Genomic DNA, 17,156 nt, shown 5'->3' on the forward strand with positions numbered 1-17,156 from the left:
GGTGTATCTGTCATCGTGACTGACGCATGTGAGGCAATACTATCAGCACGCTATATAGGGAGAGCGTAGAATGTCTTCATCAGTCGTTGATGGCTCACCTGAAGATGACTGGCGAGTGTTCAGTCGAAATACCGTGGAGTGAAGTTTACGGCGAAACGTTTCAATCCCGAAATCTCTTCGAACATGTACTTTGCTGTGAAAATTTTAAATTTCACAAGAAATAGATGATTTTACAGGAAGAAGTTAAAAGAGCATCGCTCCTTCATTTATTCTTTGTTGCTTTGTATTCAGACCTTTACAACTTTTGTAAGTTTTGCTGTGTTAAATATAGTCTTTGCACATTTTTGAAATACGTTTATCACCCATTGGCTTTTTACAAATGCGTCACACTTTTCTTATTATGCATCATTACCTTATGAATTATGAGAATAGAAATTAGAGCACAAAAAGAAGTAATGATATGAAATGCTTTAAAGGTCATATACACAAATCTGCTCCAACACTGCAGCCAGCTCTTGCACTAGAACGTCGGCCAATTCCACATTATATGTTGCAGTCAGTCACAGAATGTCTATATTTGTCTGAAATGATATTCAACGCTTCCGCGCCGATGTCTTCCAATATTTGTCTTGTCATCACATTGTCTTTCCCATACAGGAGAAACGGTAGCTTTGCCTTGACACCATGTCTCACAGTGACGAACTTGGAGAATTTACTACGTGGATAATACTTAAATTAACCACGCATCTCCTTCTTTAACATTACTGACCGTATTTTTTTTATTCACTTCTGACAGTCCACTTGACCACACATTTTAGCTAGTGTAATGTTTTTGCAAATCGTTTCTGTGTTGGTGTAAGCTCATTTAAATTCTTCTGACAAAGAATCATATCATTTTCGGTGTAATTTATGCAGCCAGTGTTACTAACAACATTGCCCAAGTTATTCAGTAATAATTACAACCAAAGCATTTGTCGGTTGGTCCCGTCTTCCTCCCTACTAGGTGAGGGATGTTCATTAATTTGGAGGAGTCCATGTCGACACATTCCACTACCACAGAAGACATTGCTTGCAGCTGTAATGTATCATTGTATTCTCTAAACAGCCAAGATGGCGGCACTCTGGTGACTTACACCATGCCACAGCTGTTCCATACGTTATTTAACAGATACTGCATAGAAGTGAACGGTGCAGAACACAGCGGAGCGCAATGTAAATACTGATTGTTAGTGTTTAGTACACTTCAACAGTGCTGCAAACGGACAATTACATGATCCATTCTGTTCCCAGCTATAATATTCTATTGCGGCGTAAACTTGTAGTCACTCATTCACTTAATAAAGTGTTACTTCTATACATACGAATATAGCGAGAAGAAAGATTGCTGACATGCACTCTATCCACTTACCTCGACCTGTGTTCTTACTAGTACACTATGAGTTCTAAGATACTCTTTATTTGGGTTCTAAATGCTGTGGAGCGTGAGGCGCCTGTGTATGTGTGCGGTCGTGTGGCTGCCTGCTTCAAGAATAACCACATTGTAATTTGTTATTACTGCTTCCCCATAATAATGCCCACACAGGTTAAAAGTTAAGCCGGATGTTATTAAAAGTACACCGAGCAAAAAGAAAGGAGGAGTCGTTTCTGTGTGCATAAATCTATAGGTAAAATTTAATAAAGACATTGTACAAGAATATTTTTTATTGTATACTCTACCTTACCAAAAAATCCTAAAAAAAATCTCCTATTTACAATGAGCTGCATGTATGAAACTGGGTAGTTGGATGATCTTGAAAAGTAGTTGCAACTAGGTAGCTGAACTTAGTGTCTATCCTATGTAAATACTTAATGATAGACTCCTTCTTCCGAGCTGACCTCTGGTGCCACTGCTGCTGATTCAGACAGAGGCGCTTCGTACTGGTGACATATACAGATGGTAAATGACTGCATTCAGTCAATAATGCTTTCCCAGAAAATTATATTGAACAATTAGTTCATGAGCCCACTCGAAGTGTAAATGATTGCGAAAGCATACTTGACCTCTTAGCAACAAATTATCCTGGGCAAATAGTGAGTATCGTGACGAATACAGGGATTAGCAACCACAAGGCAGTTGCTGCTAGGCTGACTACTGTAACACCTACAACCATCAAAAAGAAACGCAAAAACATATGTCTCTAAAAATGCATATAAAAATGCTCTTAACGCATTTTTGGGAGTCAGTTTTCACTCCTTCCGATCTGATCACGTAAACGTAGAAAGGTTGTGGAATTATTTAAAAGAGATTGTATCGACAGCAATTGAGAGATAAAAATGGTTCTGAGCACTATGGGACTTAACTGCTGAGGTCATCAGGTCCCTAGAACTTAGAACTACTTAAACCTAACTAACCTAAGGACATCACACACATCCATGCCCGAGGCAGGATTCGAACCTGCGACCGTAGCGAGCGCGCGGTTCCAAACTGCAGCGCCTAGAACCGCTCGGCCACTCTGGCCGGCAATTGAGAGATACATACCACATAACTTAATAAGTGATGGTACTGGTCCCCCATGGTACACAAAACGGGTCAGATCGCTGTTGCAGGAGCAGCGAAAAAAGCATGTCAAATTTAAAAGAACGCAAAATCACCAAGACCGGCATAGTTTTGCAGAAGTTCGAAAGAGAGAGCGTACTTCAATGCGAGATGATATTAATAGTTTCCACATTGAAAATCTGTCTCGAAATCTAGCAGAAAACCCAAAGAGATTCTGGTCGTACATAAAGCACACCAGTGGCAAGACGCAATCAATACCTTCATTGCGCGATCACAAGGGTGAAGTCACTGATGACAGTGCCACTAAAGCAGAGTTATTAAACACGGTTTTTCGAAACTACTTCACCAAATAAGACGAAGTAAATATTCCTGAATTCCAATCAATTACAACTGCCAAGACGAGAAACATGGAAGTAAATATCATCGGCGTAACAAAGCAGCTTATATCACTTAATAAAGACAAGGCTTCCGGTCGAGATTGCATACCAATCACGTTCCTCTCAGAGTATGCTGATAAAATAGCTCCATATTTAGCTATTATATACAGCCGCTCGTCCACAGAAAGTTCCGTGCCTAAAGACTAGAAAATTGCTCAAGTCATACCAATACACAAAAAGGGAAATAAGAGTAATCCGCTGAATTACAGGCTCACATCACTGACGTCGATTTGCAGTAGGGTTTTGGAACATATACTGTATTCGAAAGTTATGAATTAGCTCGAAGAAAACGATTTATTGATTCATAGTTAGCACTGATTCAGAAAATATCGTTCTTGCGAAATACAACTAGCACTCTATACTCATGAAGTAATGAGCGCTATCGACAGGGGATGTCAAATTGATTCCATATTTTTAGATTTCCAGAAGGCTTTCGACACCGTTCCTCACAAGCGTCTTCTAATCAAACTGCATGCCTATAGAATGTCGCCTCAGTTGTGCGACTGGATTCGTGATTTCCTGTCAGAAAGGTCTAGGTTCGTAGTAATAGACAGAAAATCTTCGAGTACAACAAAAGTAATATCCGGTGTTCCCCAAGGAACACTGTTGAAGTCCTGATCTATATTAACGACCTAGGACACAATCTGAGTAGCCATCTTAGATTGTTTGCAGATGATGCTGTCATCTACCGCCTTTTAAAGTTATCAGATGACCAAAACGAATTGCAAAATGATTTTGAAAAGATATCTGTATGGTGCGAAAAGTGGCAATTGACCTTGTATGAAGAAACGTGTAACGTTGTTCGCACGAGTACTAAAAGAAATCCGCAAAATTTAGATTATGCAATAAATCATACAAATCTGAATGCTGTAAATTGAACTAAATACTTAGGGATTACGCCGGCCGGTGTGGCCGTGCGGTTCTAGGCGCTTTAGTCTGGAACCGCGTGACCGCTACGGTCGCAGGTTCGAATCCTGCCTCGGGCATGGATGTGTGTGATGTCCTTAGGTTAATCAGGTTTAAGTAGTTCTAAGTTCTAGGGGACTGATGACCACAGATGTTAAGTCCCATAGTGCTCAGAGCCATTTGAACCAGCCGACTTATGGATTACAATTACAAATAACCTAAATTGGAACGATCACATAGACAATGTTGTGAGTAGAGCAAATCAAAGACTGCGATTCATTAGCAGAACACTTAGAAGGTGCAACAGGTCTACTAAAGAGAATGCTTACACCACGCTTGTCCATCCTATTCTGGAGTATCGATGTGCAGTGTGGGATCCACATCTGGTGGGACTGACAGATGACATCGAAAAAGTACAAAGAAGGGCAGCTCGTTTTGTATTATCGTGGAATAGGGGAGATAGTGCCACGATACGTGAATTGGAGTGGCAATCATTAAAACAAAGGCATCTGGTTGTGATGGGATCTTCTCATGAAATTTTAATCACCAGTTTTCTCCTCTGATTGCGAAAACATTCTGTTGGCATCCACCTACAGAGGGAGAAATGATCATCACGATAAAATAAGAGAAATCAGGGCTCGCACAGAAAAATTTAAGTGCTCGTTTTTCCCGTGCTCCGTTCGAGAGAGGAACGGTAGAGAGACAGCTTGAAGGTGTGATCGGAGGCTTTCCCAGCGTATGTGTTGTTTCCAGGGCTCTTGGGTGTCCAGCCGGATGCGACTGTTGAAGTCCCACAATATTTTGGCGAAGAATTCCATCAGAACCACCTGATGATGGCGAAAAGGTTATTCACCGAAATATCGTGGGACTTCTACGATCGCATCCGGTTGGACACCCGAGAGCCCTGGAAACAAGAAACAGCTTGAAGGTGGCTCATTGAACCCTCGGTCAGACACTTTATTGTTAATACCAGAGTAATCACGTAGAAGTAGATGAATCATACTATCAAGATTAAAATTTCTCGAAAGGGGGTGGGGTGGGGGTGGGGGAGGGGGCGAGTATGCACACCATTGGTGCCGCAAGGGCCCATGAGACTAACCCCAATGTCTACAGGGAGAGGGGGAGGGATTATGTGAACATGAATTATTATGAAGATATTTGTAATGGTATCATTGAGAAACTTCACTAACATTACTAAGATCAACTGTTTGTTTCGTATAAATGGGTTTACTGGCAGTTTCCTGCAAGTGTCTATAAATTTCATTGGAGTACTAGGTCGCAAAATATTCTGAATTTGCTCATACATTAACGAACTATCAAGAATTACTTTTGTGACACACACGTGTAATCAACCACTATGGTATGTACAGTACAACAGATTATTTTACAGAAGAAGTTTCAGAGAATGCAGGAGTGTATTTTTGAGCTTCCGGTACATTATTCGAAACTCGCCTTGTTGCCTCTTAATCATAACATTCAGATGCAGTCAGTTTCACTGTGGATGCGGAGTGGTTGCAGTGTATGTACCATCAAACGTTGAATGACCAATGTAAACTTTAGTGTGCTCTGGTTGGCCATTAGTGACTATACAAATGCAGCATACACATTTTATTTTGTAATGCACCATGTGCAGGTATAGGCAATGTGGTCAAATATAGCAACAAAGCAAAGTACTGATACACAATTAAGTATGAGAGATGATCACAACATGTGCTCATCACATTGCTGTATATCTGATAATGAGGATGATTTACAATTTCTTAGAGCAAATCTGAGAAATGATATATTTTGTACAAGTTTTAATTTGAATAAAGATACAAAAATATACTTTATCTTACCTTGTATCCATCACATAATAGTGTACAGCAAATTAAAAGCACAGGGAATTTCATTACTTTAGGATCCTGTTAACCTCTGATAAGCCAGAAAATTCGAAACAGAACCATGAATTTAAGAGGCAAACCAATATTACTCTTGTCTTAAGATAGTTCTGAAAAGCAAATTACTTGCTTGGAAATCGAAACCGTACATTTTCAAATAATTAACTGCACCAATTTTAACCTATGAATCCAAAACTTGAACTTTGAGGAGAAAGAAGACAACAAATTAAGGATATTTTAACCAAATATCTTAAGAAAGATATTTAGACCCATATGAGACAGTGCTAATAACGAATGCAGAATATTATATAATGATAAAATTTACAACATACAAAGAAGCATGTACAATAGCCAATATTAAATCCAAAAGATTGTAATGGATAGAGCACAGAACCATCAAGTAAAACCATAATGAATGTGACAGAAGAATTTGTAATTGGAAGTTGACCTTTTTTAAGATCCATGTACAAGATTCTAGGACAATATACAAAGTGGTGAAAAATACTGGAAAATTATTTTCAAGAGAAAGCAAAATGGCTTAACATTTTTCATAGCAAAGGAACTTCTGGTCTCGTGAAGCTTAATAATAATAATAATAATGATAGTAATAATAGTAATGAATATCTATATTCTGTATTATATATTTAATGTAGTGTGGTCTCATTTGTGTCCTAATTCTTTTAAATACTTGCTGTGATACAACAGAGACAACCCTTATATTATTATGTTTTAATGTGTCCATTACTTCTGTATAATGTTCTTAGTGAATAGACCATTGTCATTTGCTAATGACACCAGAAATTGCACTAATAGATTTTAAGGAGTTACATTTCAACATCATTTCCAAATATTAAAAACTCATTTATTAAGTCTGCTGTGAATATACAATATAAGAAATAAAATACATTACTGTCTTCATTGTTGAAGTTGAAGTCAAAACTGCATTGTGGCTACTAAATCCAGTAGGCTTACAAAAGTGAGAAGATAACAACTCTTAATGATGTTGGGCTCTTAAGATCTTTGCTGATGAACTAGAATCTGATGTCCTCAGCCAAAGGTGAAGGTTGTCCTATAAGACTCATAGAGATTACTTGAATTTAAAGTTTACGTTATTTCAGTACATGCTAGGGATAGCGTGTATAGGAGACAAATAGGGTGTAGCAAAATTAATTTCTTTTTCCAAGAATGGAAAGAGAAATGATCCTAATACTGGGAAAAGTATTAACGTAGTTTTTCAAATACCGATTGCAACATGCATTGGAAAAATTACTGAAGAACAAACAGGTTTTGTGAAAAGGAGAATTCATAGTGACAATATTTTTACTGTTGAATTCAGCTCTACTTCTGGCTAACCAACGTTTGCTTGACGTGTTTGTAGCGACTAAGTGAACGACGCTTCAACTGATTCTTTGTAACATTATTAGGAGGGCACGTCAGACATCCCTCTTAAATGTAGACAGAACAGAAATGCCATAATTCTAACTCTAATCATTGTCATAAAAAGGAGTTGATTACAGCCTACAACTCGGTACTATGTAACAGAAAGTTGGCAAGGAGCATATACCACCCAGAAGTTCACAAAAACAGAGAATAAACAGAACGCATAGAAAAGATATAAAGGCATAAAGAACACAGCACGCCTGGCGGCTGGGCGTGGAACTGCTCAGAGAGCTGTGATTTGCATGTTAAGAACACTGCACCATACCATACACTACACAACACTGAACTTCGCGTTGGCACATGGCAGCTAATGAGCAGGTCACAACACTATAATAAAACAGGTAATTTAAAGAAAAGAGATTTCAACGTGGAGACATACCCAGAACATCGACAGACACGTATGTTCCTTTGGGAATCAAATTAGGAAGCAATGATACACGAACAATTAATGCTGAAGACTAAGTAATCATTCAAGAAAGTGAAGACAAACTGAAGAGGGCCAAATGTAAGCTACATGCCTTAGCTCTACGTATAATTAAAAGATCTGAACAACTGAAATTAAGTTTATGGCATTCGTAGGCAGAAAATCAGTGAGATCAAAAACCTGCATCAAGAGGCAGAATATTGGAACATATGTATGATTTCCAGTACTTCGGCTGCGACATAACCTATGAAGAGGAAAAATCAAACAAACACCTATCAGATAATACGAGAAACAATTGCAAGAATCCTCAAAGGGAAAGGTAAGAACGAGATACGAATGAAATTTTTTAAAGTAATAGCAGTTTGCACCCTGTATGGAGCAAAATGTTGGGCTCCAAGAAAAGAAAGTTTGCAATTGGAAATATCAGAAATGATATTCCTTAGATCAGGAGTTGGTTGTATCAGAGAAGGTAAATTATTTACTTAGGGGCAGAATTAGATGTAGAATTTACAATAGGGAAAGCTGCACACCACAAAAACTAAGGAAGCGAGGTGTTTTGCGTTAGTCGGAGAGCAGGATTCCAATGAGTTGCATACTATACAGCTTTGGGAAGACGATCAGTGTGTAGGATGAAGATGTATTAATAATACCAAAATCTTCTAAACCTAAAAAGCGTAAGTTTAGAATAATGTGAAAGACACAGATTACACAAATACCACTACATGTAAAGTACCCTTGACACTCTTCTGTCAGACAGAATACTGAACAGTAAAGTGTTCTCTAGCCGAGCCCGCCTAGGCACCTTGGTGCCTTTGTTCGTCAGTTTTCACGGCGTGCGCTACCAACACGCTGAAATTCCATCGATGCAGGTCTGCTTCCCCGGTACCTATCCCAGGTTTGACGCTGAGTGACCCGTTGGCGTAGCAAGCACTGACTATCCCCTGGAGGTAGGTCTCTCGTACTGCTGCAGGCATTCTCACCGTGAACGGGATCACCGCCTTCAAGGAGTCTGTCAACATAAACGGCATACTGTCATCACACCGAGAGCCTCTGTGGCCAAGGCACGTAAGTCGTGCTAGTCTTAGATGTATATGCGCGGGTATACAGGGCGACTTTCTAACATGTGCAGAAAATTCGATATCATACAGATAATGTGACTGTAGGCTTACTAAGCCTAATAATTGTTGGTAGTCTCGTAAAGTTTGCTGTCGGACCCTAGAAACAACATGACTCGATATTCCGACGCTCCATGTGTCCGCCATCTGCGACGTCTATTCTGAACGTCACATGCTGCCAATGACTTCGATTTTGTGTCTGCTAGAATCGGTCTGTCAGTTATGCCACAGTCTAGTACATACACCAATATTCAAGGTAGTAGGAGTAAGCCACTAAATTACAGGCCCATATCATTAACGTCATTAAGCAGCAGAAATTCCGGAACAAACATTGATTTTGAACATTATGAATTACCTCGAAGAAAATGGTCTGTTGACATACGGTCAACACGATTCAGAAAACATTGTCCTTGTGAAACACAAGCTCTTTACTCGCACGAAATGTTGAGTGTTACTGACAAGGGATTTTAAATGGATTCCGTAGTTCTGGATTTCCGAAAGGATTTTGACACTGTACCACACAAGAGGCTTGTAGTGAAATTGCGTGCTTATGAAATATCGTCTCAGTTATGTGAATGGATTCGTGATTTCCTATCAGACAGGTCGCAGTTGGTAGTAACTGACGGAAAGTCATCGAGTAAAACAGAAGTGATTTCTGGCGTTCCCCAAGGTAGTGTTATAGGCCCTTTGATGTTCCTTATCTATATAAACAATTTGGGAGACAATCTGAGCAGCCGTCTTAGGCTGTTTGCAGATGATACTGTCGTTTACCGACTAGTAAAGTCATCAGAAGATCAAAACAAATTGCAAAACCATTTAAAAAAGGTATCTGTATGGAGCGAAAATTGGCAATTGACTCTAAATAACGGAAAGTGTGAGGCCATCCACATGGGTGCTAAAAGGAACCCGTTAAACTAAATCTAAAGGACGCAAATTTAACCAAATATCTCGGAACTACAATAACAAAACACCTTAAACTGGAAGGAAGACATAGGCAATGTTGACCAAAGACTGCGTTTTATTGGCAGGGCACTTAGAAAATGTGACAGATCTATTAAAGAGGCTGTCTACATTAAGCTTGTTCATTCCTTTTTTAGAACACTGCTGTGCGGTGTGGGGTTCTTACTAGATAGGACTGATGGGGTATATCGGTAAAGTTCAAAGAAGGGCAACACGTTTTGTATTATCGCGAAATAGGGGAGAAAGTGTCACTGAAATGATACAGGGTTTGTACATCTACATCATCGTGATTACTCTGCTATTCACAACAAAGTGCCTGGCAGAAGGTTTAATGAACCACCTTCAAGCTGTCTCTCTGCCGTTCCACTCTCGAACGGCGCGCGGGAAAAACGAGCACTTATATTTTTCTGTGCGAGCCCTGATTTCTCTTATTTTATCGTGCTTATCATTTCTCCCTTCGTAGGTGGGTGCCAACAGAATGTTTTCGCAATCGGAGGAGAAAACTGGTGATTGTAATTTCATGACAAGATCCCGTCCCAACGAAAAACGCCTTTGTTTTAATGATTATCACTCAAGTTCACATATCATGTCTCCCATATTTCGCGATAATAGAATACGAGGACATCATTAAAACAAAGGCGTTTTTCATTGAGGAGGAACCTTCTCACCAAATTTCAGTCACCAACCAACATTTTGTTGACGCTGGCCTATATAGGGAGAAACGGTCACCATTATAAAATAAGAGAAATCAGAGCTCGCACGGAACGATATAGATGTTTGTTCCTTCCGCGCGCTATACGAGATTGGAATAACAGAGAACTGTGAAGGTGGTTCGAAGAACCCTCTGCCAGGCACTTAAATGTGACTTGTAGAGTATCCATGTAGATACAGATGTAGATATAGATATAGTCTGCTCACTTGAAAGGGTCCTGTAGCCACCTTTCATTGCCAACTCTCGTAGTGGTCAAGTCGGCAAAGAGGTTTCCGCTACTTGTGAGAAATCCACCCGCGTTAGGTTGGTGGCGGCAGTGGCATCCTGGGGTTTTCCGGTCCACGCGGAGCGTGGAAGAGGCTGGAGAAGCGGGAGGCAGTCTGCTGCCGGTACGGGAAGCGTACACAGCTGTGCTCCAGTCGAAGAAGGGTGAGTTGGACTGACCGCGTGGCGCGTTGTCACATAGAGAGGGGAGCTTTTAGCTTTTGGTCTCGAATTTCGTCTTATAAAGATTTATTTGCTGGGTTGCAGCAGGGAATGCAAGGCTTTTGTAGACTTTCAGTTTGATTCCCAATGCAGTCTTGACTTTGATCCGTGAGAGGAACGCAGCACAAAGGAGTTGCATATGTTGAAGTGCCCTCGGTTCAGTGTGAATGTTTATGTGCCTACAACTGTGTGTGTATGCTTCTAATCTTTTCCGGATCTTGGTAATTTTTGTGTATTTGTGAATTTTCTTTGTCTCATGTGATTAAAATTTGGCAACGGTCCATAGAAATTGTCTCTGCGGACCGAGTGGGCACGCGAGTCTGTTATGAAACGTATAGTATTTCACAAGCAATTGTACATAGTTAGCATGCAACAGCAGTCTATAGATGCACTACATCAATGTTTTAAGGAATAAATAATTTTGCCTTCAATCTTATCTTGTGTACCGATGTTACGTCGCCGTTACCTTCGCCATTTTACCTTGTAGTTTTCCTTGTTGGCCCACCTATAGCGTTTCCATGTGCACAGGTGTAGTGATTAGTGTTCCTTTTTTTATCTGAAACAAATGCTCTGGAATAGATCGTGTTTTCACGAATCTTGCTGCAGGCTGCACTTACGCATGGTGTTCACGCCCTATTTACTTTACTCAATATTTGATTCACGGGAAGAATGCCTGGATCATATTAATAACTACATCCCATTCTTTATCGATGACTTTACAATGAATGTTCTTTTGTGAGTTTTTCTTATTAATAAATTAAGTAATTTTCCGATTCAGTGCTACCTCTTCTTTGTCGTGTGGCTAGAGTTGGTGGCGACCCTATCTTTTATATTGATTTCAGTGTCAAATAGCATTTTCTTATTCAAAGTGCGCGTGGCTCTTTTAGCTATCAGGATACATTCAAAGGGCGCTTCATGCTTCTTGCACATAGCGTCCTTTTATTCACGCCACTTACACATGGCTTACCCTGCTCACGGATTTCGGTAAACCAGAGATCTTCTGATGCGCAGTGAGGATTAGTTATTTTCGGTTGGATGTGCTAATTGGTATATTGTCTTTCTGTGATACAGAATTTATGATATAGGTGTGCATTTTCTTACATGTTTTATCTTGTATATGTATTACTGTATAGATATTGTGATTTAGTATTCAATTGTGTTACAAGTGTGGGTTGACTCTTGTCCTGTGGCGTGTATCGGTGTCATATAGTAAATCTTGGGTGCTTTGTGGGGACTGTGAGTCCATTAGGAGACTTTGGCATTATTCTTGTTGTATTTTGGAGCACGGAGTAACTATCCTTATGATGGAGACGCGTAGCTGTTCAGGGAGCCGCGATCGGAAAAACCTCCAAGACAATAACCCTGAACAAGGACGAGGTCAAAACGTCGAGTCTGACCAGGAACGAAACGCGGAAAACGCAAGTACAAGTGTTGTCCATCCTGAGCCCGCCGTAGTGATTTCGAATCATTCGATAGATGCAAATTCATTACAGGCTATGCTACGACAATTACTAGACAGTAATAGGAGACATATCGAGGAAGTGAATAAAAAACAAGCAGAAGAAATTAGGAGGCATATCGAGGAAGCGAATAAAAGATTGACTAGTGAAATAGTACAGGGTGTTGGGGAGAAACTGGCGATCATTGACCAACGCATCTCCGCCTTAGAAGAGGGGCACCAAGTCATTAGCAAGCAGGCGATGGAGCAAGAAGAAAGATTCGCTGGGAATATACGTATACTAGCAGAACAATGCCAGAGTGAACAAGCGGCTCTTGAGTCCCGAGTAGGACGAAATTCCGCCAGGGATCTCCGCGCGTTAGCAGAACAATGCCAGAGTGACTACGCGGCTCTTGTGTCCCGAATCGAGGACACTGCGGCTAAGTGCCCGGTCCACCTTAGCGCGCAGGTAGAAACCCTCAGCCAGGCGATAATAGCTCTCGAGCGAGAGCAAGGGCTTACGCAAACAAAACAAGACACGGCCCACCGAGAGATGCGAGAAGAAATAGCCAGGATCTCAGACGCAGTGGCGCGAACGTCTGACAATAATAGGGAAACGATTACCTCGTCATCAGCGGATGCAGACGAAATACGGTCGATAACGAAATGTCCGCGTGGACAGTGTGAAATAAAAATACAACAAAGAGGGGTTACCGAGGGAATATGTGAGCGCATGGCCCGTTTAGAACTTCACCTAAAAGGGTTAAAGGCTCATGAAGTTGAAAGAAATGAACGAAAGGGCCATTATTCCGACGATGATTCCGGGAACGATGGCGAATTTGATCATCGTCATGATCACGGATCTCGTACCAGGTGGGAACGGCGCGGATCTCCTCAGGAACGTTCGCCAAGGGAAACTCACGAATTTGACTTTAAACATTTTCTGACCGTGAGGAAGTTTGAAGTCTTCCGTAACTCGGCTACGGGGATTCAATTCACCCGCGGGCCTGGTTACAGCAGTTCGAGTTCTCCCTCCCTCCTACGTGGCCCAGTGCGCACAAGATAGAGTATATGTGCAGCTACCTCGAAGGTGAGCCAGCGGCGCGGATGAGGTCAATTGCACGCAATTGCTACACTGTTGGGGAGTTTCGTCAACACTTCCTGTCGATATATTGGTCAGTGGCGGCGCAAAGTCGTGTAAAACACGGACTCATTATGCTACCAGAGTTAAACAGGTCAAAATTCTCCAGCCCTGTGCAGATGTTCGAGCACATGCTGCAGGCGAATGAACATCTTGACGATCCTTATGGACCTGCAGAAATTATTCGTATTTGCCTGGGAAAGTTTCCAATGCAGTTGCGGCACGTTATCCTTGCAGGACGATGTAAGGATGACGTAGAGGGGTTTCGCAATTTCCTTTTAGAGCTTGAGTGCGATGCGAATGGCACCACGCAGAATTACGGTCAGAGTGCCTACGAGCAGCGGCCGCGCGAGCGAAGCCGCAGCCGTAGAGACAGGTGGCACTCCAGACGTAACGGGTCGCCTCAGAGTTACAGGGCGCGCGAGCGTTGGCAGCGTCGCGATTCCTCACGGAACGCGGGCAGAACGAACGATGCCAATCGTCATCATTCGCCGAGAGTAAATCAAAGACACCCCCGGGAGTTTAGAAGATATGGTAATGAGCAGAGATATTGGAGTAATTATAGCGGACCTAGGAACGGTAGTCGTGACCGACCACAGAATAATTATCGAACAAGCAACAGCAGGGGTGCTGTAAACAGTACGGGTGGTCCGCCATTGGGTGTTGAAATTCGTCCCGCAAACCCGCGTCACAATCCGCTACATGACCCTAATCAAAGGGATCAATGACTAGCGGCTGACTCGGTTGGCGACAACTTAATGAGGACCAGTGATATTGATGTGCATTTGATAGAGGGAGACGATATTAGGGAAGATTTGTTGAGGGAGGACCACAGTATTGGTGTGCCCGCGGTAAACCCAGTCGTGTCTGTTTACATTCGGAGAGTCAGTCTTAGATGTGTACTCGATACAGGCAGCCCCTTTTCGCTGATTAATGAGGCGGCGTTTCGGAAGTCTGAGGAAACGGGGAGTTGGCCAACTTTCCAGGTGAGAGGAACTACAGTCAGGGGCGCGATATATGGAAAAAGTGTTAAAATTAAAGTTCAGACTCGAGTAAACTTCGTCTGTCAAGGACATGAGTTTGAATTTAATTTTTTTGTGATGCCGCTGATGAGCGTGGCGATGATATTGGGGACAGACTTCATGAATGCCCACCGCGCCGTAATCGACGTGGCTGGCGGTGTTATGACTATCATTGCCGGGAGCAACCCTGTCAGTCTAATTTTCGAGGAATGTGTTTTGCGCAAGGAGTCTGAGGTGAGCTGTCTGAAATTTCACGTTAGGACTGAGTCGCGACCTGGGCAGGAGGTTTTGGTCAATCTGATTAGTGACCTAGATTCACAACCTAATGAGTATGGTAGGAACGATGTTTTCACGAGCGCGGTGAAAAGGTGTATTGCTGGTGCGGGAGCCTCGGAAGCGAATCGTATGGAACTGTGTCGCGTTCTGAGAAGCCATTCCCGAGTATTTTCGGATTCACCGGAGGCAATTGATGGATTTCTGTACCGCTTTACGGTGCGCGAGCATCTTCCTTTCTTTGTTAAGCCCTACCCCATCCCACTGGTGCACAAGAGCAGTGTGGAAGCCGAAATAAGTAGGATGCTGGAGCAGGGTGTAATAGAGCGAGCTAGGAGTTCATACAACTCGCCATTACTCGTTGTGCCAAAGCGGGACAAGTCCGTGCGTTTGGTGTTGGACTCGCGGCAAATAAATACGGTAATCATGTCTGAGACAGATAGGCCAGAAGGATTGGAGGAACTGCTGCAAAGGTTTCATGGCGTGAAAGTTTTGTCATCCGTTGACCTCCGAAACAGCTATTGGCAAATTATGCTCGATTCGTCTTGCAGGCAATACACTGCCTTCCTCTGCTATGGGAGCTGCTACCAGTTTAAACGTCTCCCTTTCGGGTTGAATGTTTCTTCAGCCGCCTTCATAAGAGGCCTGAATAGCATACTACCTGACGACCTAAGAGCGCGCGTAACTGTGTATGTGGACGACATTCTAATTGCAGAGAAGTCATGGGAGGAACACAACCGGGTTCTAAATCGATTGCTCGAAGTATTCGAGAAAGCGGGGGTGACCGTGAATCTGGACAAATCCCAGTTCGGGCGTGAAAGCATAAAGTTTCTGGGTCATATTGTGTCGGCGGATGGAATTCATCCGGATCCCGAAAAAATTTCAGCAATTGCGGAGTGCGCAACGCCCACGTCAAAGCGTCAGCTCAGGGGTTATTTGGGGCTTTGCAATTTCTACAAGAGATTTTTAAATCTCAATTTTTGTCCACCCCTCGTTTATGTGCACTGACGGGTAAGAACACCGTTTGGATGTGGGACGAACAAGCACAGAGCGAATTTGACGAATCGTTAACGCTCCATTGCTCGCCCATCCGGATTTGAATCAAGAGTTTTGCCTGATGACAGATAGTTCACTGACGGGGCTGGGAGCGGTGTTGTTCCAGACGGATGGTGGAAAGGACCCGTCCACCTGGAAAACTATCTCGTTCGCCAGCCGTGTGCTCTCGCGGAGTGAACGGAACTACTCTGTCACGGAGCTTGAAGCCCTGGCGATTGTCTGGGCATTCAAGAAATTCCGTTACTATTTGTTCGGCCGCACGACCAGGGTGTACAGTGACCACCGAGCACTACAATTCCTAATGAGCGCCAAAATCAATCACGGTAGACTCGGACGGTGGACGGTGTTCCTCCAGGAATACCACTTCACGATAGAGTACATTCCGGGGCACAAGAACATCATTGCTGATGCTCTATCTCGGATGCCTATCGGGCTCACCCATGCTGAGGATAACGCTATTGATGAAAACAATTTCAGTGTGTTATACCTTCAAAATGTGGCATTCGAGAATTTTGTCACTACGTCACTAGGCAATATCGGGGCGGAACAAGACAAGGACGAAGTCTTGCGTGACATCAAAGAGAAATGGCATGATAAATCCCACGCGGCCATCAGGCAGTATTATATTATCCGGAATGGCATCCTATTTAAGAGGCGAGCTCTGGATGACTCCAGGTGGCTGTTAGCGATTCCGGAGGAACTGGTGAACAAGCTCGTGTGGTACGTGCATTTGAGCTACGGTCACTTTGGTGCGAGGAAATGCTTGGAGAAGCTGCGGGAAGCCTGTTACTTTAATAATATGCTTCGGCGTATACGTAAAGTAATTAGGGTATGCAAGCCCTGTCAGCAAGCCAAGCCGCCCACTGTGTCGTTTGCCGCACCAATACACCCGATCGTTCCCAATAAACTCAGGGATCTCGCAGCAGTAGATCTATTCGGTCCGCTAGTGCGTTCTAGGAACGGATTTGCGTACATTTTTGTGGCAGTAGAGCTGACGTCAAAATTCGTCTGCCTCACCCCGCTGCGTAGGGCCACCGGGAAGGCAGTAGCTGCCGCGTTCGCAAATCACTTCTTACGGGAGGTTGGCACTGTGAAGCGTGTGATTTCGGACAACGGGCCACAATTCAGGTCACGTCACTGGGAGCATATGCTTCGGAGAAAGCGAGTGAAACCGATCTTTATCTCCCTTTTCTGCCCTTCAGCAAATCCTTGTGAAAGGTGGATGAAGGAGATTGGAAAATTGTGTAGGTTATACTGCCACCGTGACCACCGGACGTGGGACACGAAACTAGCCGGTTTCCAGAACATACTAAATGAGTTGCCAAATTCC

The 17,156-nt window shown here is 42.7% G+C and overlaps 1 protein-coding gene across 1 annotated transcript in view; it reads right to left on the reverse strand.

The window, feature by feature from the left end:
* Positions 1-8,184: 8,184 nt before the first annotated feature.
* The window catches only part of LOC126252628 (juvenile hormone acid O-methyltransferase-like), a 93,034-nt gene continuing 84,062 nt past the window's right edge, over positions 8,185-17,156 (reverse strand). Inside the window, exons 4-5 of the mRNA XM_049953528.1 lie at positions 8,510-8,632; positions 8,185-8,288 (exon numbers count right to left, since the gene is read on the reverse strand). Of these exons, the coding sequence (XP_049809485.1) occupies positions 8,185-8,288; positions 8,510-8,632 (227 nt within the window). The remainder of the gene's footprint in view (positions 8,289-8,509; positions 8,633-17,156) is intronic.

This window comes from Schistocerca nitens, chromosome 4, assembly GCF_023898315.1.
Source record: "Schistocerca nitens isolate TAMUIC-IGC-003100 chromosome 4, iqSchNite1.1, whole genome shotgun sequence".
Classification (NCBI taxonomy): domain Eukaryota; kingdom Metazoa; phylum Arthropoda; class Insecta; order Orthoptera; family Acrididae; genus Schistocerca; species Schistocerca nitens.